Source organism: Anser cygnoides, chromosome 24, assembly GCF_040182565.1.
Source record: "Anser cygnoides isolate HZ-2024a breed goose chromosome 24, Taihu_goose_T2T_genome, whole genome shotgun sequence".
NCBI lineage: Eukaryota > Metazoa > Chordata > Aves > Anseriformes > Anatidae > Anser > Anser cygnoides.
Window position 1 is genome coordinate 5,644,564 of NC_089896.1, and position 20,907 is coordinate 5,665,470.

Below are 20,907 nucleotides of genomic sequence, written 5' to 3' on the forward strand. Positions count from 1 at the left end.
CCTATCGGTCTTCACCCCCGCGGCGGGCGATTGGCTATTGGGGGCTAGGGGGCGGCTTCCGGGGGCGGGGAAGGTATATTAGAGGCGGACAAAGGCGGCGGTGAGGCCGTTTAGCTCGCCGCCATTTTGCGCAGCGGGCTCCGAGGAGCAGCAGCGGGGGCCCTCTCTCCTCCTCCTCCTCCTCCTCTACCACCACCACCACCATGTCGCGGGATCGGTTCCGTAGCCGTGGCGGCGGCGGTGGCGGCTTCCACCGGCGAGGCGGCGGCGGTGGCCGCGGCGGCCCCAACCACGATTTCCGCTCCCCGCCGCCCGGCATGGGGATGGGCCAGAACCGCGGGCCTATGGGGGGCGGCCCGCAGGGCCCGGGCGGCCCGCCGGGCGGCGGCCCGAAGCCCGAACCGCCGAAGCCGCCCGCGTCGACCTCGGCTCCGCCGCCTTCGTCCTCTTCGTCCGCCTCTACCACGGCGGGGCCCGCCGGCAGCCAACCCGGACCTGGGGCGCCTCCGCCGGCAGCTCTGCCCGCGGGGCAGCCGCCGCAGCAGCAGGCGCAGGGTTCCGCGCCCGCCTCAGCTCCCCCCGGCCCCGGGGGGCAGCCTCAGCCGCAGCCCAAGCCGAGCCCCAGCCCCACGCCGGCCGGAGGCCCTAAGAAAGGCCAAGGACAGTCGCCCGGCGGCGGGCCCAAGGGGCCGGGCGGACCCCAGCAGGGGCCGGGCGGGCCGCATAAAGGCGGGCCGGGCCACCGCGGCGGGCCGGGCGGAGAGCCGCGGGGCCGCGGGCAGCAGCACCAGGGACAGCAGAGCCTCTCGTCGCAGCAGGGCCCGGCCGGAGGCGGCGGAGGCGAAAAGCTTTCGGACGAGGTGAGTCATGGCGCCCTCCCCCCTCCCCGAGCCACAAGATGGCGGCGGCCGCCATGGGGGCCCCGCGCGCCGCGGCCGCCATTTTGAGGGGAGGAGCGCGGGGCCGGGGGGCGCAGCGGGGCCGGGGGACGCCGGGCCGCGGGGCGAGACCGCCTGAGGGGATTCGGGGGAGCCACGGGGCCGTATCGGCCTGCCCCCCACCGGTTGGGGAGCTGCGGGGCCGCGATCACGCAGGGATGGCTCGAACCGCTTTGCTTCTTCGTAGGGTTTTAAAGCGAATCTCTCGCTTCTGAGGCGGCCCGGGGAGAAGACCTATACTCAGCGCTGTCGTTTGTTTGTGGGGAATTTGCCTGCTGATATAACGGATGAAGACTTTAAGAGGTTGTTTGCCAAGTATGGGGAGCCAGGAGAGGTTTTTATCAACAAAGGGAAAGGCTTTGGATTCATTAAACTGGTAGGCTTTCATACTGTATGTCCACCTCCTTAAAATTCTCCCGAAATAGTAATTTGTAACGTGATTTTCTAAAGCTGGGTCTTAAACTTCCCTCAGGAATCCAGAGCTCTTGCAGAAATCGCGAAGGCAGAATTGGATGATACCCCTATGAGGGGTCGACAGCTTCGTGTTCGGTTTGCCACACATGCTGCTGCTCTTTCAGTGCGTAATCTGTCACCTTATGTCTCCAACGAGTTACTCGAGGAAGCATTTTCCCAGTTTGGTCCAGTGGAAAGAGCTGTTGTGATTGTAGATGATCGAGGTAGATCAACAGGAAAAGGCATTGTTGAGTTTGCATCAAAGCCAGCTGCTCGAAAAGCATTTGAACGGTGTACTGAAGGAGTGTTTTTGTTGACAACGTAAGTGTTTTGCTTCCTAGGATTTTTAGTTTTAAGCTGCATAGAGTTGTCAGTTGCTTCTAGCTTTTCGGAGTGGAGATTGCTATGGAAATGTAAAACGTGTATTTTGTGTTCAGCACTCCTAGGCCGGTTATTGTGGAACCACTGGAACAACTGGATGATGAAGATGGTCTTCCAGAAAAGCTTGCTCAGAAGAATCCAATGTATCAAAAGTAGGCACTGTCTTTTGTTATAAACAGTATATAGATAACATAGTGTGATCCCAGACTCTGAAAGAGTTAGCAGTTTTTCAAATCTGGCTTTGAATATCCCAAAGAAACAGTGCATAAATATCAGCCTTTTAACATATTTTTTGGTAAGTGTACCTGCACAGCTCTTAAATTAGACTTCAGTTGTTTGCTCATACTGTTGTTGAAAGTTATCTTAAGGCACATAGCATGTTGATATGAAAGGGAACAGTAAATTGTTTATTACTTAAAAAGAAAACTAAAATTTTAATTTGTTTCCTAACTAATAAAGTTCCCAATGGATTTGCCTTATGAGGCTGACTGCTGCACATGAAAAATGCAGTGGTAGATGAGTTTTTCCTCTAGTAATGTTAGCTTAAGACTTCTGTAGTAAGTCTATTAGAGAAATGTTTTTCAGGTTGCCAAAGGGAGTGGAGAGGGAAGATCTTGTGGGTCTTGAAACAAGTGTGTTCAAAATGGCTTGTTAAGATCAAAAGCTATAAACAGCTTAGCAACAATGTCTTTGAAAACAATGCAGATCAGTGTTTTTCCTGAAATCTTGAAGTACTTTAAATTGATAATGCATGAAAAGTTCTTAAATTTCTCTAGTTTTGTTGCATTAATTACTGAATTTTTAACTCTAGTTACTTTATATGACAGAATGAGATGTCAGGTGTTTTGAGGACTAGTTAAGTTAAAATAAATATTACAGTTCTTCTTTAACCAGTAAGTTGGTACTGAAAACTTCATCTTTCCATATCCAGGTGTTCTGAACAGCTATTTAGGCAAAGGTCTTGTTTTTGAAGATTTTGCAGCTGGCAGTTACCAGCAGTGTTTTGAGGAGGGAGTTAAGAACAGGATAAACAAGCAGTAGAACTGGAAGCAGAGAGATTTGCTTGGATGTGATATAGTGCAGGAGTCTCCTCATTTGCGTTTGGTAGTCTGTGGACTAAATGCTGTTCTTTAAATCCATAAGACCCTGTACTGTTTTCATCATTCTGTCAAAACAAGCTTTATATTACATCAGTGAGGTCGTATTTTGATGTTTTGGGTTTTTTTTGATGTTCCCTAGTACTTTGGCTGTTCTGTCTGTGGTCTTTTATTGACCTTCAGTTTCCAGGCTTATGCAGCCTGACTGAGTATCTTCCTTTCTCCAGGGAAAGAGAGACTCCTCCCCGTTTTGCTCAGCCTGGCAGTTTTGAATTTGAATATTCCCAGAGGTGGAAATCTTTAGATGAAATGGAAAAACAGCAGAGAGAACAAGTGGCAAAAAACATGAAAGATGCCAAGGACAAACTTGAAAGTGAGATGGAAGATGCTTATCATGAGCATCAGGCAAACCTCTTGCGTCAAGGTAATTGGCTCTGAGTTCTGTCTCTAAATGCTTTTTGCTCTGAATGCCAGCTTAAATGTATGACTGACTGTTTAATGGTTTTTTGAATGAATTCATGCTTCCTGTTGTGAACCTGAGGTTGATAGTTTCAGTCTTAGAAAAGAGAATTGTGGTTTCTCAGTTTTAAATTAAATGAAGTATACCTAAAAATAGGGTTATAAATATTGTCTGCTGTCGTATAAATGAGGTTGATCTAATTGAAATCTGAATTTAAGTCTGAGTTTGTGGAACAGCTGCTGACAAGCTTGGTTTCTGCAGATCTTATGAGGCGTCAGGAGGAACTGAGACGTATGGAAGAACTCCATAATCAAGAAATGCAGAAACGCAAGGAAATCCAGCTGAGGTTGGTCTGGCTTTTACAGGATTTTTCAGTTGTACATCTGCTTCTTTTAAACTAAATGTGAAAACTTTTATTTTGTCAAGAACCTCCATTGCGACTTCAGTTTGCATATGAGAAATTGAACTGCAGTGTAAGTTTTTTTTTCCTCAAGTATTTAAGCATCATATGGTATCTCTTCTGCTGAAGTGTTAAATTGCTCATACGTGTGATGTTGATGAGATGTTGAAAGCGTTGCTCCTGTAGTTTAATGGTCTGCTTTGGGATGATCAGGCAGGAGGAGGAGCGTCGCAGGCGAGAAGAAGAGATGATGATACGTCAGCGAGAGATGGAAGAACAGATGAGAAGACAGAGGGAAGAGAATTATAGTAGAATGGGTTACATGGATCCAGTAAGTGAAAACGTGGTATTTTCTGGATATGTTACTGTGCTTGGGGATTTCTGGAATTCTTTGGATGTTTTTGAGACTGATGCATTTTGCTTCCTTTAGGTTAGATGATGTGATGTCTTAGCGTAAGTGAAATGATAGTTGTGGGCCGTATGTGTGCTTTATCTCCTGAAAGGTACAGATTTCAGTAAGATTCTGTGCTAAAAGTTTTTTCTTCTATGCAGAGGGAGAGAGACATGAGAATGGGTGGTGCCACCACAATGAACATGGGAGGTAAAGAATTTTTAAATAATTGCTTTATGTGGTTACCTTAGAAAGTGCCAGAATATGATTATATGTTTCTCTCTCTTAGATCCTTATGCTTCTGCAGCCCAGAAATTTCCACCTCTGGGAGGTGGTGGCGGCATAGGTTATGAAGCTAATCCAGGAGTTGGCCAAGCAGCCATGAGTGGTTCTATGATGGGAAGTGACATGGTAATGTATCCTGTGGTGGCTTTAGTTTAGCACAAGGGAAATGTTGCAGTTGGGAATTGAGTTCTGTGCTCGGATGGTTGTGCAAATATCACTGTTAACTGCTGACTTTCTTGTCAGGTGTTTAACATGGAAGACTAGTTTGGCAGTATGTAGTACTAGTTTAGTTAACCATTATGGTAGCTTACACAGTTGGAAGTTGTTCGTAAGTGAATTCAAATGTGCTGTTAAGCATATTTGCAATTAACTCTGACTTTATTGGACTTCAGAAATTCTGCATCATATTTAGGCTTGGAAGGATTCTTACAAGTTCTAGATAACCTGACAATTTTCAGAGTTAAAATAACATACTAGCTGTTCAGTAATTTGACATTGTGTATGGACAAGTGAGATCTTTGTTCTCCTTTCCAAAGTTTAATGCTGTGTTTCTTTTGGCCCTTCCAAGCCTAGTTAGAATTGATGCGCGTTGGTATGGATATGCTGTTAATTCAAAAATCTGTGCTCATGTTTCTTTAAGCAGCAGATTAACTTAAGTAATGGTGAACAGCATATCACTTACTCTGTATGCTGAAGTTTGCCACAGAAAAGCAGAAATGCTGTGGTTTTTTTTAGGTTTTAGGCATGTTCCAGTGATCCTTGGCTGTAGCCATTTTTGTGGTTCCTGGCTCACACAGGAATGATAGCCTGTTCTTGTTGTTTCCTTTGTTGGGTGTGACTATAGGTAGAGTTTATTAAAGCTCCTGCATATCTCATGTTCTGAGGTATGTTTCCAAATGACTATTTTTGGCACACTATACGTGTGAATGGGCTTTGAGCCTGCTTGGTGTTATCACACTGAAGCAATACCGATATAGATTAAAGAAATGCTTAATGAGTATAATGGAAATCTATGTTGGTTTAGGCGGTGATGCTAGCGTGCTTTCACCCTCCTCGTAAAGGGTGTACTGTGTTGCACAAGCTGAAGTAAATGATTTTTTTGGGTGGGCTTAGGCCTCTGGCTTATCTTGGTGAGCTACCATAGTAGCTTGTCAAATATCTTCTGTTTTTATGGGAACCGTATCTTTGGAATCATAACTTTGCAGAGCCTCATCGATTCAGTAGACAGTGCCGGTGGCCTTAATGTATCTATAATCTACTGATGTATTTAGGCAGTTCCGAAGTTCACAATGAATAGTTAGGCAGTCTGTGGTAAATGCTGTGCATATTTTTCTCCTCCTGAAATTCCTGGTACAGGTGCATGCTGAATTTGGGGAATACTTGAAAACATGATATGGTCAAAATGTGTGACAGTAAGATGGTTTAACTGCCATGAGTTTCTTAGGATGGGGATCTCTGCCACACAGTGCTGTCACAGTTACTGGGCTGTTATCTTTATAAACAGAATTGGAGGTAGGCATAAGCTGCCGTGATTTAGGCAGAAAGACCCCAGGTAGTATTTCTGAAATACCTTTCTTGGAAGGATTGAAACAAACTTTCAGAAGTCAAGAACTTGAAGTAAAAGTTTTTGGTTGCAGGTACCTTTTGTAACAAGCAACCTACCATTGTTCTGTTACTCGGTAGTGGAAAACTTGCTTGAAATGAAGTTTAAGGCTACCTTTGACTTTATAATTTGTCAGTTCTGTAGATTGAACGCTGATCACACCTACTGATATACAGTATCTGAATGAAGTACATGCAACTTACAGCTACTGGCAAAAATACCTGAAGCCTCTGCTTTATTGCAGGGCAATTTAGCTTTTACATCTTGGTGTGAAGGCTTTCAACACTGAAGTTGTGAATTTTCCAAGAGTGAATGTGGTGAAGGTGGGGTGGGGGGGGTACACTGACTGGATGCACAGAACCCTTTGTGCATAAGCTCTAACCTGAAACACTGAATAAATTGTAGCTCTCTGAACACATTTTGCATATACAGCAGCAGTTCCGGAGTACGTGGGATTTAATAAAAGCAAGTCTCTTTGATGGAGCAGTTGCGTTGGTTAGGTAAATCACTGGTCATGAGCTTTTTCACATTTTTTTCTTCTTGTAATCCAGTAGTGCTCACTATCAGTTTTGATCACTGCCTAAGGCCTCTGCAGCTTAGTCAGCAGACCGTAGTCTTAACCCCATCTTGAAAAGCACATGGTCTCTATTGCAGCACATGCCATTAACTGGTGAGTAGGCATTCTGTTTACAATGACATTTTATGAATGTCAGCTTGTACTTCAGTGAACTGAAGATACTCTCTCTGGCTAGGCTTATTGGAAATGACAGTGGTGTAATCTAAGCTTTTACTGCACTAAAGGTGAGAAGTTTGCAAGCTATTTGCATTAACTTGGTTGAAAATTGCTAGAGCTCATTTGGAAAAGTTGTTAATTCACATCTGCACTAATGCTTACATTTCTAGCACTACAGGGAGGATCTGTTCTTTGTAACAGATGTATGAGAATGCATCAAGTGGGAACATACCTCAAGGCATGTATTACAATAAACTAATTTTTAAATTACCCTTTTTTCCTTTCTATGTTCCCGGTACCTGTGGATCGGCTCAATGGTGATTGTATCGACGAACCTTGACTACGGAACCTTCTAAAAATATATACTTAACACACATGGACATCAACTACATATAATGAACTGTTAATTCTGTTCCAATAGCGTCCTGAACGCTTTGGGCAGGGAGGTGCGGGGCCTGTGGGTGGCCAGGGTCCTAGAGGAATGGGGCCTGGAACGCCAACAGGATATGGTAGAGGGAGAGAAGAATATGAAGGCCCAAACAAAAAGCCCCGATTTTAGATGTGACCTGTAGTTTCATTCCAGTTTGTTTTGTCTGTCTTGTTTAGACACCAACTTTTTAATTCTTGCATTTTAGTAAGAAAGCTACGTTTTTATGGATGTTAGAAACTTACTGACCTAATATTTGTAAGTGGTCTGTTTGGGCGAGTACAATTTAATTATGTAATGCAGTGTTTCAAAGCAAATTTAGCTGTTTTTTTGATGTATAACGTCCCTAACTTGATGGCAGTGTACCTTGTGCCACTGAATTCCCAAAGTGTACCAACTTTTTTTTACTGTGCTTCAAATAAATAGAAAACTAAATGTAGTAACTTTTCTTGCCATTCATGGTTAAATTAAGAGGCTAAATACCACACCTTCAGCAGTAACCCAAGAGTCTTGCCACAGAGGTCAAACTAGACCAGGGTGTGGAACTGTAGTGAAGAGTTGAGATCTCTTCCCATAATGCCTCTAGCTTAAGACTGGGTCAAACAGTAGCTTAACTTTCCAGTAGGTGCAGATTTTTTAAACATTAATTGTGCTGCAATAAGGAAGCAAATGGAAATCTTGCAGGTGCTGTAAGATAATGGTCATGAAAGCTACACTGCAAGTAATGCAGTATGTAACGAATTTCATATTTTAGCTATGGATAATGGGTGGTGGGATGATAGCACTTACCACCTTGGCAGTTACTGCTTGGAATTTTTTTTAAGTCTTTAAGCGGAAGACTTAGCAATGGTTATTTTAAAATAAATCCGTAGAAAGACTTGTATTGACTGACTTCCTATCTTATGGATTATTATTGAGATATTTATATGCTCTTAAGGTGTTTTAGATTCCAGGATCTGGCCTTGCTCCGTATTGTATATCTACCTGAAATTGCTTGGCAAAAAGACCAGAAGTGCTACTTGAGTGATGAGGGGAGAACCTGCTAATTCATACTTGTAACTTGCTTGTGTCCTCATGCTAATTGAGTGGACTAATTTGCATAGTTCAGAATTCAATTGTATTATGGGGCCTACAGGAACTAGTCTTAAGTCTTGTAGCTGGTGGGTAAATCCTAAATGCCTGTATGTAAAATACAGAGAAACGAGCATTCTTGCACGATGGTTATTGCTATTATTGATGTGTGGAGGTAATGCATCAAAAGCAGTATCTAAATCTGGAGCTAACAGTTAATACTGCACAGTACAAATAAACTCCCTTCAAGGCTGTTTTGTAGGTCTGATGAATTCATTAGCTTGCTGTTAACTTTGTTAAGCCCCAGAAGAATTTCAAAGCATTCTGGACTCATAAGGTAGTTGCTTTGCTTATTATGACATTGTACCAGATGAGCTGGGAACGTGACTTCCCAGCATAAAATGCCTTGGTGTTAATGCAGGATACATCAACCTGCTTGGCACAAAGTAGGTAAACTTAGTTTGGCTGTACCTTCATGCCACTGCCCAACTACTGAGCATTCTGTGAGTAGCTTTAACCTTACAAAGATCTTTCCACTCCTTGTGCGAAGCATTGGCTAATTCTAAATTCTATGCTAAATTTTCTCTGTGGTTAAAAGTTGTCAGATTGCAGTATCTTAGAGTGCGGATGATCGCTTTTGAAGTACTCACTGTAAGTGCTGTTACTCCTCAAATGAAAAAGTAGCAGGCTGTGAAATGCTGATAACAGGTAACACTGACTTTGGAATATTCAGTGCACTAAATAGTGACTCAGCTGGTTTGGTGAATGCTTCTTATTTTCCCAGAAAAGTGTGGATGTTGATAACATGCTAAGACAATGAATTGCTATTCAGGAAATCCCGAATTGGCAGTTCCTAAACTGCAGACCAGGTATTTGAGAGTACTGGTATTGGATACTTAGCCTAAAAATCAGCAGTCCCACTGCAATTTGCTTTAAGTAGTCCTAAATAATGCATATGTTTTCTGCAGGGTGTTCATGGGACACCCACAAAAAGTGAAGGTGTCTGAGGTGGGGAATTCTGAACGTAAACATTAAATTAATTTTTTCAGTTTATTTTTCAGATTACATGTCATTCTTTATTAAAGAGATGCTGGTGCATATCCTAAAGTATGTTCTCTTGTAGCTCTGTAACTTTGAAGAGTGAAGGATGCTGATGTCCTTGTACCTTTCAGAGGTTCTCTCTTGGTACCCCTGTTTTGTATGTAAGCTACTGTTGCTAGGTACTAAAAATCGATGAGTTGCAAAACCATGACCAGTAAATCTATAGAAGAATCGGCAGTTTTCAAAACATCTGAAAGTTTGGTTAAATGAAGCTTTGTTGTAGCTGCATAAGCAGAATTTCTAAAACTCTAAAGTTCTGCTTTGAGTTGCATGTATTCAACAGGCAGACAATTAAATAGCCAACTCGATTTCAAGACCTTTTAAAGGTGGTGTCTTAAAAGCTGGCAAACATGTCAATTTTAAAATCTGATAAAGTTACTAAATGTGGGAGGTGAGACGGTTATGTTCCTTTGATCTGTTCCTATGAGGTTTTGGACTTTTTTTCATAAAATCAGATTGATGTAATTGAATCTTTAAAACAATTCAGAAAAGTGCTTGGTTGGTCAGACCTGTTTTTGGATGGTCTGGCGCACAACACCTTTTTGTACTGGACTTGGAGGACATTGGCTGTTGCAATTTAGCTTGCTTTAACAAAATTGAGCCCATTTTGACACTTAGATATCTAAAAACTGCAGCATGTAGAAACTGGTATCGTTATTCATATCTTCACGCTTCCTCAGAAATGAATACAGAATAATCTTATCTTCTGGTGTAGACACATTACACTAATCATTTATACAGCTGACGAGAAACTGAATCTGCTTTTGAGATTTTGTGGTATTTTTGTGGTAGAAAAATTCTTGGCTTCTCCTTGGCAACCATTTACTGTGGCAGCAAGTTTTTGCTGGAGTTTTTGAGACTGCAATTTACACTTAAAACTAGTGGCCTGCTACATAACTGCACTTAGCCAGCATTTCTGCAGTTCATAACTGTGAGGAACGTAGTACCACAAATGGCAATGGACATTAGGACCCGGATGTAGTATTCCTGCTTGCTCCAAGATTCTCATTGCCGACTGCGTACAGGTAGGTAACAAGCAATATAATATAACTTGGTGACTTTCTATGTAATCTTATACTGTGGGTATTCTGACATCACACTTCTGACTGTGGAATTACAGTGCAGCACTCTTCATACCTGTATGCTAAACTTGCATCAAAGCTGCGTGGTTTTCGGTGTTAAGCTTTGTCTTGTTCAGAGTCAATAAGCAACTTACTGTGATTCTTAGATAAGTATTTTCAGACCCGATTCCTTTGTACATATGACTCGGCTTGTGTGAATTTTTCTGAGTTACGATGTAACAAAGATGATCTTAGACAAGCTCTGTGGGGAAGAGGGAATGTGACCTTACACTCAGTTAACTAGTCAACTAGGTGCTATCAGTGCCTAGAAAAGCATCGTTTAAACTTTCTGTAGTGACAAAGCGGCCCATCTGCAGTGCATCCCTTTGTAGAGTCTTGGCTCGGTAGGAAATGTGTTAGTAATCACTGCTCTAGCCCTCTGTGAACTGATAGTCAAAGCTCACTAATACGGCCAGCTTTAAGACTGATTGGGAATATTTCTCAGGACATACAAATGAGTGCTTGAACGAATATCCCTGTAAAAAGTTTGGTAGAGCTTATTGGAAATTTCAGTTGTCTTTATTTTAATTAATCCTTGATTGACAAGCATACCATATTTCTCTTGCCTTTAATTGCTAGTGGTGAGATTCTGTATTTCTGCCTCTTAGTCATCTTGGTAGTGTAATGCGCAATTTCATTTTTCATCAGTCTCGAGGATGTAATTCTAAACTCTTCATTGCTAAAAATGCTGAATGTAGTGTTTCAGGATAAACATGCTTATGTTTCCAGACATCCAGACGTGCTGATCTGCAGCTCTTTTGCATTAGTTCTTGAACCTGAATTTCAAGGTCCCTCGTTTCAGCACATGATCCAGCCTCTTGTCTGATCAGTTTATTTCAGAGGTGTTGTAATGTGATTTTCCCCCTTGTTCTGCAAAGGTCTGCCTTGCAATACTCGTTCCTGGTATTTTGGACCATTCTGTGTTACCTTCCAGAAAAGACTCTTGCTGGTGAACAGGTGATCTGCTGGACAGCCTTGCCCTCTGCTGTAGTTAGCTTTTCAATGTTCCATTGGAAGCAGCTGCACCTTAAAGTTAAGATCATAATATCAGGTCTTTGGTTACACCACAGTGAGTGTAGCTGAACTCCAGCTAGTCAAGCAGTGACACCATTTGTCACATTCAGTTCGGCTTTTTGGTGATGGCTTACTCTTAATCTGTGACTAGAATCCAGTAGCAAAACTAATGACAGTACGCATACTGTCATGTAGCAAACCTGAACTGCTAATCCTTAAACCAGTGCTCAGATCTAACTAGTATTTCCAGTGTGCTCTGGATACTTGACCTGTAGGAATGTCGTGGAGGGGTTATTGGCACATCTGCTTTGTTCTACATACTTAAACTAGTAGGATTTTGACACTCTTGGAGCAAGCAATCTGTGACTGAACCATGGGTCTCATACTAGCTCTGACTGTCTGCAGTAATGAAACTTGGTGTGGTAGATAACTTAAAAGCCAGCCTGTAACAAGTGGGTACCAAGAAATGACATTAAAGTGCTTGCATTGTGTTTCATCTTGAATTTATACCTGTGTGTGAAATACACTTTTTCTCAAAAAAGCTTATGTAAAGCTTATCTGAAGCTCAGAAGTGTGGTGTCAGAATACATATGCGTACCTGTTAGGCCCTCAGATCCAGAATCTGGTGCTGTCAGGAGAGAGCACAGCATAGTGTGTATGGGGGCTTTACTGTAACATTAAGCATACAAAGTGTTGATTTGCTTGCAGTTTTCCCCATAGCTAAACACTGAGGCCTGTGAGTAGTTTTAGGACTTCAGCAGTAATGGGGTTGCATGTCTCTGTTAATCATTGCCAGCTGCAGTGACATGATCAGGAAGGCCAGTGTTTTGTTCCATTCTCTTAAATAAGGCTAAGCATGTTGGAAAGGATGCATAAAAAGTTATGCTGTTCTGGGTAAATACTTGGCTTCTTCCACTACTAGCAAGTTTGGAATCTGCTAATTAGCTTCAGATTTCTCTCTCCATGCCAGTTAGTGGGGCTCTTAAATAGCTGCTTACTGGAAAAGGAAAAAATAAAAAGGGAGGATTGGCCTTCTCCCACTTCTGTCATTGCTGCTAGATAATGATTGACATGTTAGGACTTGGCTGTGCAATCCCGCAGTGGTCTGTGAATACCCCATCTCTATAAATGTTGCTTTTGAACACCAGTACTGAAGAGCTAACTGGGGAGGGTTGGGAGGAGTGTGCCTATAAGTGAATCTGGAGTGTTAAAAGGATGCACAAAGATATAGTATCCCTTATGCATGGTGTTTGTTGCTATGGCATAGAAAACAAAATGTGCATACTATACTTCTGCTCCTGAGGGCCATGATAAAACCCAGGTGGTGGGTTTGAGACTAAACTTGAACTTGTCCCTACCTGGTCAAATCACATTGTGGCCGTAGTGTGATTTGCCTCCCAACTAGAGGTGTGCACAGAATGTTGTACTACTACATTCCCTAGTTGCTAACTATTGCAGTTTGCCCTCAACTTAGCTATAGTAAAAGGGTGGGTCTTTAGAAGGGAAGAATCTCTTGCTTAGAATAAAAGCAGTCGACTGACAATGCTAATCAATAGTGTCTTCCTTTGGCTTTTGAAGCACTTCTAGGACTATTGAACTGAGGGCTGCTAGGAATTAGGGACATTGCACTCCTTCACGAAGCAGAAGGAAGAGAGGGCATTGCACAGGAAACAAACTAGGTTAAAATAGTTGAAGTAGCTTGATAAAATTAATGCCTTCACATAAGGGATAGTATACCTCTGGCTGCAATCAAACTTCATTGTACTCAGACTGGTGATTTACGGTTTGTGCTCAGACAAGGTGCAGTTCTTCAGGCAACTACATGCATATTCTTTCACCTCTTTACAAATGTTTAGGCTAGTCTGTTTCTGCCCCTTATTCTTCCACTTAATATTTTGGAATAATTTGTAAATTCCCCCTCATAACTAATCAGTCCACATATCTTAAAACTTTGCTTTTAAGTTAGTTTTGAAATGGTCATAACTTGCTGTGTATTATAATAATAACTTCAATTGTTATCCTTTAGGTGAAGATGCAAGCTGAGTGAAACTGGAGTGCTCATCCATTGGAAGTAAGCATAACTTTGTCTTGTTCTGTATGGGTGAAATAATAAAGGCCTTTGGACACTTGATGTTCAGTCACGAAGTAACTTTGAATTAGTGAATATGTGAAATGTATAAGGTAGAACTTAGTACCCTGCTCTCAAGGTGTGGGGTTTAGTACCTGGACTCCATTTGGGCTTGATATCTTGAGAGCAGTGGTTAAAAACACCTTTCTAGATGTGGGTTTGTACAAAATATTTAAAAATCATTGTAAATAAAACTTGTGAATATTTTTCTAGTTCAGGAGCCGAGCATGAGCACATCCAGCACGATGTCCAGTGATATGTGAATGGACCAAGAAAACAAGTGAACAAGTAAGTAGATGCTGTCCTTAGGTTACCGATCTGTTAGAGCAGTGCATCACTCTGTGATGTCAGGTAGTTCCTGCCTGGAATTTGCCTCTTATTAATCTCAATTTTATATAAAAATTATGAATCTTTCTTTTGTAGAGCCAAGATCTAACCATTGTTTGAGGCTTTTCAGCCCTGCAGCATCAAATAAACTGTCATCTGAACACTGTAGGTGGTCAAACAAGAAATAAGCATTTTTAAGTTAAGGCTCAAATGGAAGGAGTGTGAATACGATGGAGTGATAGGTCAACAAGGAAACAGAGGAATAAAGCAGCTACTTATATGTTAATCTAGCTAAAAGTTGTTATAAGTGCTACTTATCTGAAATAGTTAATGAACATTGAACTTTCAAAATTACCTGCAAGATAGGTTAGTGCATACAAGAACGCAAGCCAACAGCTGTTTAGGGAAATAAACTAACTTGCAGAGCTGGAATTAATGAAATTTTCCCTCTAATTTGTTACTTAAACTACAAAGGGGAGCTTCAGATATTTTAAATCTTGTGTGAGGAGCAACATGCAAAAGTACCTTAACACATGAGTGAGGGGTAAGTAATGCTTAGCTATGCCACAGCTGAACCTGTAAGATGTGAAACCAGCGAGATTCAATTGGTGAACTCCTATTGAATCCTGTGCAACTTGTCACTGCTGCCCTTGTTTTTGGGGTAGTAAAACAAAGCCACTTGATCTTTAGAGGTAGATGAAAACATGAATGCTATTCATTTTATCTTGAGTCTGATGTAAGAACTTATGATCCTAGAGAGTATTTATTTGGTAGGTGCATGACCTTTTCTGTGTGGTGCACTGATTCCCTTTCCATGTCATTGTGTGTGATTTCTGGTGGAATTTTAAAGTTCTTGCTAACTCTGTGTTTTTCACTTGCAGAAGAAGTCCAAATGCAGTGAAGAGGAGCCAGGAACATACTGATTTTTACAAATAAAATATTTAAATTTTCTTAATGACTTCTGTTTTATTCTGGCGCGTATTCAGTAAGTTGTTGAGCATAATGCAGTATGGATGCATTTGAGAAACACTGCCACAAATGAGGCTGTAGAAGGTGATGCAGAATGTGCTTGGAGCGGTGGAGTAAGGATGGATTTGGGTCATTGGATCCAGTTCTACACTGAGAAGCGTAGGAAACAACCACACTTATAACAAATATATAATACAATATTTTTTTTTCTGCTGGGAATATGCTGTGGACTTATTCTTGTAGCTGGACTGTTTCAGTTTGGGGGTCAGATGTATTCCTGACCAGTGTGTAGCCATGTGTGCTTTTGCTAAAATGACTGACTTAGGTTTTTTTATAAACTACTCTTACCCCTAGGAGGTTTTGGAAGTTTCACCCACTCCATCCCCCATCTCCAGAGTTCTGTGTACTGCTCTATATATTAGGTTTCTGAATGTTTACACATGCTTGATTGGTTTGTAATAGTTTACTCAGTGATGACTGTAGTAATTAAGCCTGAGCTGCCAGTGTTGGAATTCCTTGAAAGCCAGAGAAGTGCTGTTTTTAGCACTTGAAGCACAGATTTCCAGGGTTCAAATTGCTTTACTGCTTGAAGACAGCTGTAAAGCCACTCTGTGCACATGCATAATTCCTGCTGTCATTTATTAAATATAATCCATTGTTTAAATATCAAGTAGTTTTTGCTAATGTGTTTAAAATAGGCCAACAGTAGGCTCTGTTAATACAGTTGCATTATAACAAAGTTACCCCCTACAGCAGACGAAGTCACAAACATTTGGCTAGGAACTGTTGTGAGATTACCATGATCAAAATTAATTGTACTGAATGCGGCAAGGCTGCGTGCAGCACTTGAGCTGTGTCTGGGTGTTCACTGAGGGGAAGTATTAGTGTCTGGCTGGGAACAAGTTCACCTGTGCTTCAAATGCCAGTCAGGAATGTATTCTGGTTTGTCTTAAATACAGTTTGCTTGCATCCAACTGAGGAGGTTTCATTACTTAATAGTGTTGGTTGCTACTGCATCATTTCTGACTCAGAATATTGTTTTGTAGCAGTGTGTGTAGATGAGTAGCCCTGGTGCCCACCTCTACTCATCAGGCATTCAGAGTTGGTTAGACGAGCAGCTGCTGGACTGCCAGCCCTGTGGCTCCATGCCAGTCATGAGTGTGTCTCAAGGCATGGTTATAGAGGGAAAGAAATCGAGCTGCAGGCATCTGCAAGCTGCTGTGAGTGGGTGAGCAGCAGCAGGGGGTGCCTTGGTATTTCACTGTGCCTGAGTTTTACAGCACAGGAGGTGGATGCTGCGTTAAAAGCTTTTATCTGCTGTTTTTCCCTTTTTCATGCAATCAGGTACAGGATAGTCTGAGAGAATTCATTCATTGATTTGACATCTTCATGCTATTGTCCAGATTTTGAAGAGGCTTCTTAGAGAAGAGGTTCTGTGGTTCCTCGATAGCCGTGCTGCAGCTGCTGGCAGGTGCGATGGAAAAGGTGCTGCATTACATGCTGTTAACAAGCTGACAGGTTCAATCTTAATTAGGTTCCGCTGCAGGATTCATTAAGTACTGCACACAGTTTAAAAATTAAGTTATTCACCTGTTAATTCAGACCTTAGCTTTGACTGAGGAGGAGCCTTGAGGGAAGGAATTGAAGAGCTGTGTGGTCAGTTACCTGTAGAAATGACGCACTGTGCTGTGTGCAGTGCTGAAGCTGCCGCAGAGGCTGAGCAGCCCTCTGACCTCGTGCTGGGAAGGATCAAGCACTGCAATGCTCTTGGGAACAGCACTTTGAGGATGGGCTTGGAAAGCAGGAGCCCCCTGCATTCTGTGCCTTTACGAGGTGTCTCGCTGGTGAGGGAAGTGCTGCCTCAAAGCAGCAGAGGCCTGTAGTGGCAGGAACGTGGGTGGGTTTCACTGTCTTGTCTCCACAGCTACTGCAGCCGCATGCAGCCTTTTTTTCCTCAAATTCTGTTATTTTCCAGTAACTTGTCCTGATTTAGTTTCCCCTGTTGCAGCAGCTTATGTGAAACTTTAAGCCTAAAAGTGGTACCAGCACTCTAAATGAACTTCCCCTCCTACAACTCCTTTTATAATCAAACGGTGTTCTGCTTTTTGTATTGAAATTGCGCATGTTTTGGAGAATTGCAGAAAGCCCTTGCTTTTTTCATCAGTGTGTAGGCCATTATATCATCACCTGATAGATGACTAGCATAGAGCATATATGGCATAACATCTGGGCAGCATGCCAGCAGGTTATTGTTTGCTGGCTGGTGAAGCTGATTACCTGGTCCTACTGCATGTTTCATTAGTCTAAGTAGCTCCTGTAATAAACATCAGAGGCTGAGAGCCGGTATGCACGGCATGGAGGGTGGTGGAGTGCTGTCACAGCCACTGTATTTATCTACTTTGCAATTCAGCCCAAGATGCCTCGGAGCGGCACCAGGGCTGCGATTCCTGGGGGTACAAGGGGGGGAATAAAGCTTGTGTGTGTGTGAGTACCCCAGGGGTCAGGTGTGGGGCTGGTTTAGAGCTGGGATGGGCAGAAAGCAGGGCATTGTCCTGCTGAATTTATGAAATGAACGAGTGAACCTGTGGCAGATCACTGCGTTCCAGCCTTCTGTGGTGGGGGGGGACAGTTCTGCCCCCCAGGAGGACATTTTATTATGGACAAATGATGAATGACTCATAGGAGGAGCTTGGGCTCATAAATCTAAAGATAGCAGAGTCCCAGCTGGGGCTGGGGGGGGTTTGGGGAAAGAGGGAACTATATTTTGTGTGCAGATGTTTCCCGTTGGGGTAGGATTGCACCGAGGCAGGGCGAGTTATTTATTCCTCTCCCTCCTGCACAGAGAGAGCTGGGTGAGCGGCAGCCGGCTCTGAGTCACTCGCTGCTGTGACGTGCATCAGAGGGCTCCTGGGGCACCGGCTGCTCCTGGTCTGCGAGCCAGCCCCGGCTCTTCCACCGCTGCTGGGTGCAGGACGGGTGTCCCTGGGGGCACCGACTGCTCCAGGTCTGTGAGCCAGGCCCGGCTCCTCCAGCACCCCTGGGTGTAGGACGGGTGTTCCCGCAGGCAGGGGCTGTGCCCACCAGCACAGCCGTGGTGCCACTGGTGCCACCCTGCCCTGTCCTATGGCTGCTGTGACCCCCCCCAGAGCCGGACCATGATGTGGGTGACCCGTGCTTGGTGCTGGCTGCCTGGGGAAGGCAAACGTGTGGGTCTGGGAGGGGAAGCAAACAGATGATGCAACGGTGCTGCACTTTTGCACAGAAACTACAGCCAGCTTCGGCCTGTGCCTGAGCGGGCCCTGCTCTGCCTCGGGGGCGGGTGAGACCTTGCTGTCGCAGGAAAAGAGCAAATTCTCCTGAAGCTAACAGAAAATGGTTTCTTCAGGAGCTGCCTCGCTGCGCTCCTCTCCCCCCGCGCACTAACAATGGGCCTGGAGAAACGATGAGGGCTTCGTGCAGCAACGACACAACCCCGCACGCCATGTGCTATGGCCCTCAGCGCCTCAGTCCATTATTCAGTCAGGGTCTGGGCTCTTTTATTTTTCTCTTTTTCCCCCGAGAGGCTCTGCTAGACAATAGGGCTGCCTGCTCGTGCTCCAGCAGCGCAGGGCGCAGCTCCGCACCGACATCTGCTGCGCCCCAAGGGAGCCGAGCGAGAGCGTGGGGTCGGGGCAGGCGATGCCCCCTGCCATCTCGCTGCTTCCCCTCACTGGCTTTTAACACTTTTGGTTTACAGGCTTTGAAAATTAAATAATTTGTGGTTTACCACAACGGCACCGCGCAGCGGCATGGCCCCGGGGTACGGGGGTGGGGGGGGGAGGTGGGCTGCCAGGCCGGGCCCCCCACAACCCCCAGCCCCGCTCCGGGCCCCCCCACAACCCCCAGCCCTGCTCCGGGCCCTGTGCAGAGCCGAGCCCCGGGGTCGAGGCCGTGAGGCGGCTCCCGGGGCCGGGCAGGGCCGAGCCGAGCCGCGCCGCCCCCGTCGCCGTCCCCGCCCCGCGGCCGCCATGGCGGCGGTGTTCGCCGCCCTGCGCGTCCTCCTCGGGCTCTTCTTCCTCCTGGCCGGCGCCGTGAAGCTCACGGACCGGCTCTCGGCCGACGTGCACCGGCACATGGTGAGGGGGAGCCGGCCCCCGGGGGCTGGGGGCTTTGGGGGCGGCCTGAGGGGGGCTTCGGAGCCATGGGGGGGGGGGTTGGAACTCGAGGGGTGCTTAGGAGCCATAGGGGGGGGGTTCAGAGTCTGAGGGGGGCTTTGGAGCCTGAAAGGGGCTTCGTGGACAGCCTGAGGGGGGCTTCAGGACTCGAGGGGGGCTTTGGAGCTTGAGGGGGGCTTCAGAGTCCTAGGGGGGGCTTTGGAGATTGTGGGGGGCTTCGGAGATTGTGGGGAGCTTCAGGGCCCAAGGGGGGCTTCAGAGACCGAGGGGGGCTTCGGAGCCATAAGGGGGGCTTTGGAGCCTGAGGGGGGCTTCAGAGCTGGAGCTGGGCCCCGCTCGCCGTCCCCAGCAGGCGCAGTTCGTCCGCTTCGCCGAGGTCTTTCCCCTCAAGGACTTTGGCTTCGCCCCCGAGCCCGACCCGTACCTGGCGGCCGTCGGCTGGGTGGAGGCGGTGGCCGGGCTGCTGCTGGCCGTCGGCCCCCAGCTGCTGCAGGAGATCAGCAACTTCGTGCTCAGCATCGTGATGATGGGTGAGAAACGGCGGGGCGGGGGGCTCGTGGCCCCCAGCACCCCCCTTGACGCCTCCTGCACCCCCTCTTCCAGGTGCCATCTACACGCTGCTGGTGCTGCGGGAGCCCCTGGCCATGTGCGCCCCCGCCACGCTCTGCCTCGGCCTCCTGCTGCTGCTCAACATCCGCGGCCACGGAGCCCCCGCCAAGCCCAAATTCGAGTGACCGGAGGAAGGAAGGACGGACGGACAGATGGATGGAGGGAGGCGAGACCCCTGTGGTGTTTTGGGGGGCTGCGAGGTAACGTGGCGCTGCTGGGTGGTGCGGCCCTGCTGCTAGCAGGGCGCTGCAGGATGGAAGCCGTGGCTCCGCCATGGCACCGCTGCCGCTCCAGGGCTGAACCAGCATGAGGTGGTCGGGTCCTTCCATGCCAGGCTGGCGCTGGCTCTCGTGGGGGCTTTCATATTTTGGAATAAAGCTTCTGTTTTTTCATGTTTTGCCTCCACTGTTTTTTTCTGCCTCCCCCGGTGCTGAGCTGAAGGGGACATCGTGAGGCTGGGAGGTCCCTGAGTCCCGGAGCAGCACCTGGGGATGAGGACTGGGAAATATGTGGGCAGCACACCGGGGTGGAGAGCCAGCAACGAGAGCCTGTGTGGGGCAGGAGCCCTGCGGCTGTCTGGAGCCACCCTGCAATGTGCCAGGCCACTTGCTGCGCACCCAGCGGGGTGAGAGCAGCCCCAAGGTCCCTCAAGCCCTGTGCCTGGACGGGCTCAGGCAGGTGCTTCTGGGGGTCTTGCTCCAGTGGGGCAGGGTCTGCAGGGACCCATCTGTTCTCCAGGACAGACTGAGTCCCCTGGGGATGGGCAGAAGCCCAATATCACATCTGAACCCTGTGCATCTTACAGCAAAGCAGCTGGGACAGATTTGGCGTGAGACGAGGCTCTCAGAGAGGTGCAGCACCCCCCAGTGCCACCACCAGGATCTGAGTCACTAACCAAGGGGACAGGGTCCCTGTCCCAAGGCAGCAGAGAGGGGGGAGCGTCCCCTTTGCAGGGCTGGGGGGGCCCTGGGGCTCTGCTCCTGCTGAATCCCCCTTTGAAGCAAACAAAAGCACAAGGAGGCAGATTCCTGCTTTGATCCCTTTCTGGTTGCCCCCCTTCTCCCAGCTGCTGAGTGCAGAAACTTGACCTCCGCTGCTTTCATGTGGGGCCTGGGAAATGGCCCTGGAAGGGGATGGGGGCACTGGGGGGGACACAGACACCACCACCCCCGTGCCCCCAGCCAGCACTGGTGCGGGGGTCTTAGCATGGCTCCAGCGTGGCCGCCCCCATTACATACACACGCA

General features: G+C 46.2%; 2 protein-coding genes across 5 annotated transcripts; both read left to right on the top strand.

Moving 5' to 3' along the window:
* The first annotated feature begins 97 nt into the window (after positions 1-97).
* Positions 98-14,881, top strand: SFPQ (splicing factor proline and glutamine rich). 3 transcript variants are annotated; one of them, XR_007159634.2, is made up of 12 exons: positions 98-860; positions 1,126-1,314; positions 1,411-1,712; positions 1,829-1,924; positions 3,097-3,293; positions 3,591-3,675; positions 3,943-4,060; positions 4,282-4,330; positions 4,410-4,531; positions 7,163-13,546; positions 13,817-13,891; positions 14,812-14,881. XR_007159634.2 is itself a non-coding variant. In XM_048052731.2 (11 exons), exons 1-10 carry the CDS (start codon positions 204-206, stop codon positions 13,520-13,522), a joined length of 1,836 nt encoding a protein of 611 aa, XP_047908688.1. In that variant the 5' UTR covers positions 98-203; the 3' UTR covers positions 13,523-13,546; positions 13,817-14,881. The 3 variants fall into 3 exon arrangements, 1 of the variants encoding a protein (XP_047908688.1); XR_007159635.2 differs by having other exon boundaries at positions 13,502-13,546; XM_048052731.2 differs by having other exon boundaries at positions 13,502-13,546; positions 13,817-14,881.
* A 3,973-nt stretch (positions 14,882-18,854) lies between these two features.
* Positions 18,855-20,054, top strand: TMEM35B (transmembrane protein 35B). 2 transcript variants are annotated; one of them, XM_066982678.1, is made up of 3 exons: positions 18,855-19,014; positions 19,403-19,583; positions 19,657-20,054. In XM_066982678.1, exons 1-3 carry the CDS (start codon positions 18,907-18,909, stop codon positions 19,785-19,787), a joined length of 420 nt encoding a protein of 139 aa, XP_066838779.1. In that variant the 5' UTR covers positions 18,855-18,906; the 3' UTR covers positions 19,788-20,054. The 2 variants fall into 2 exon arrangements, with proteins under 2 accessions (XP_066838779.1, XP_066838780.1); XM_066982679.1 differs by having other exon boundaries at positions 18,873-19,014; positions 19,406-19,583.
* The last annotated feature ends 853 nt before the right edge of the window (positions 20,055-20,907 follow it).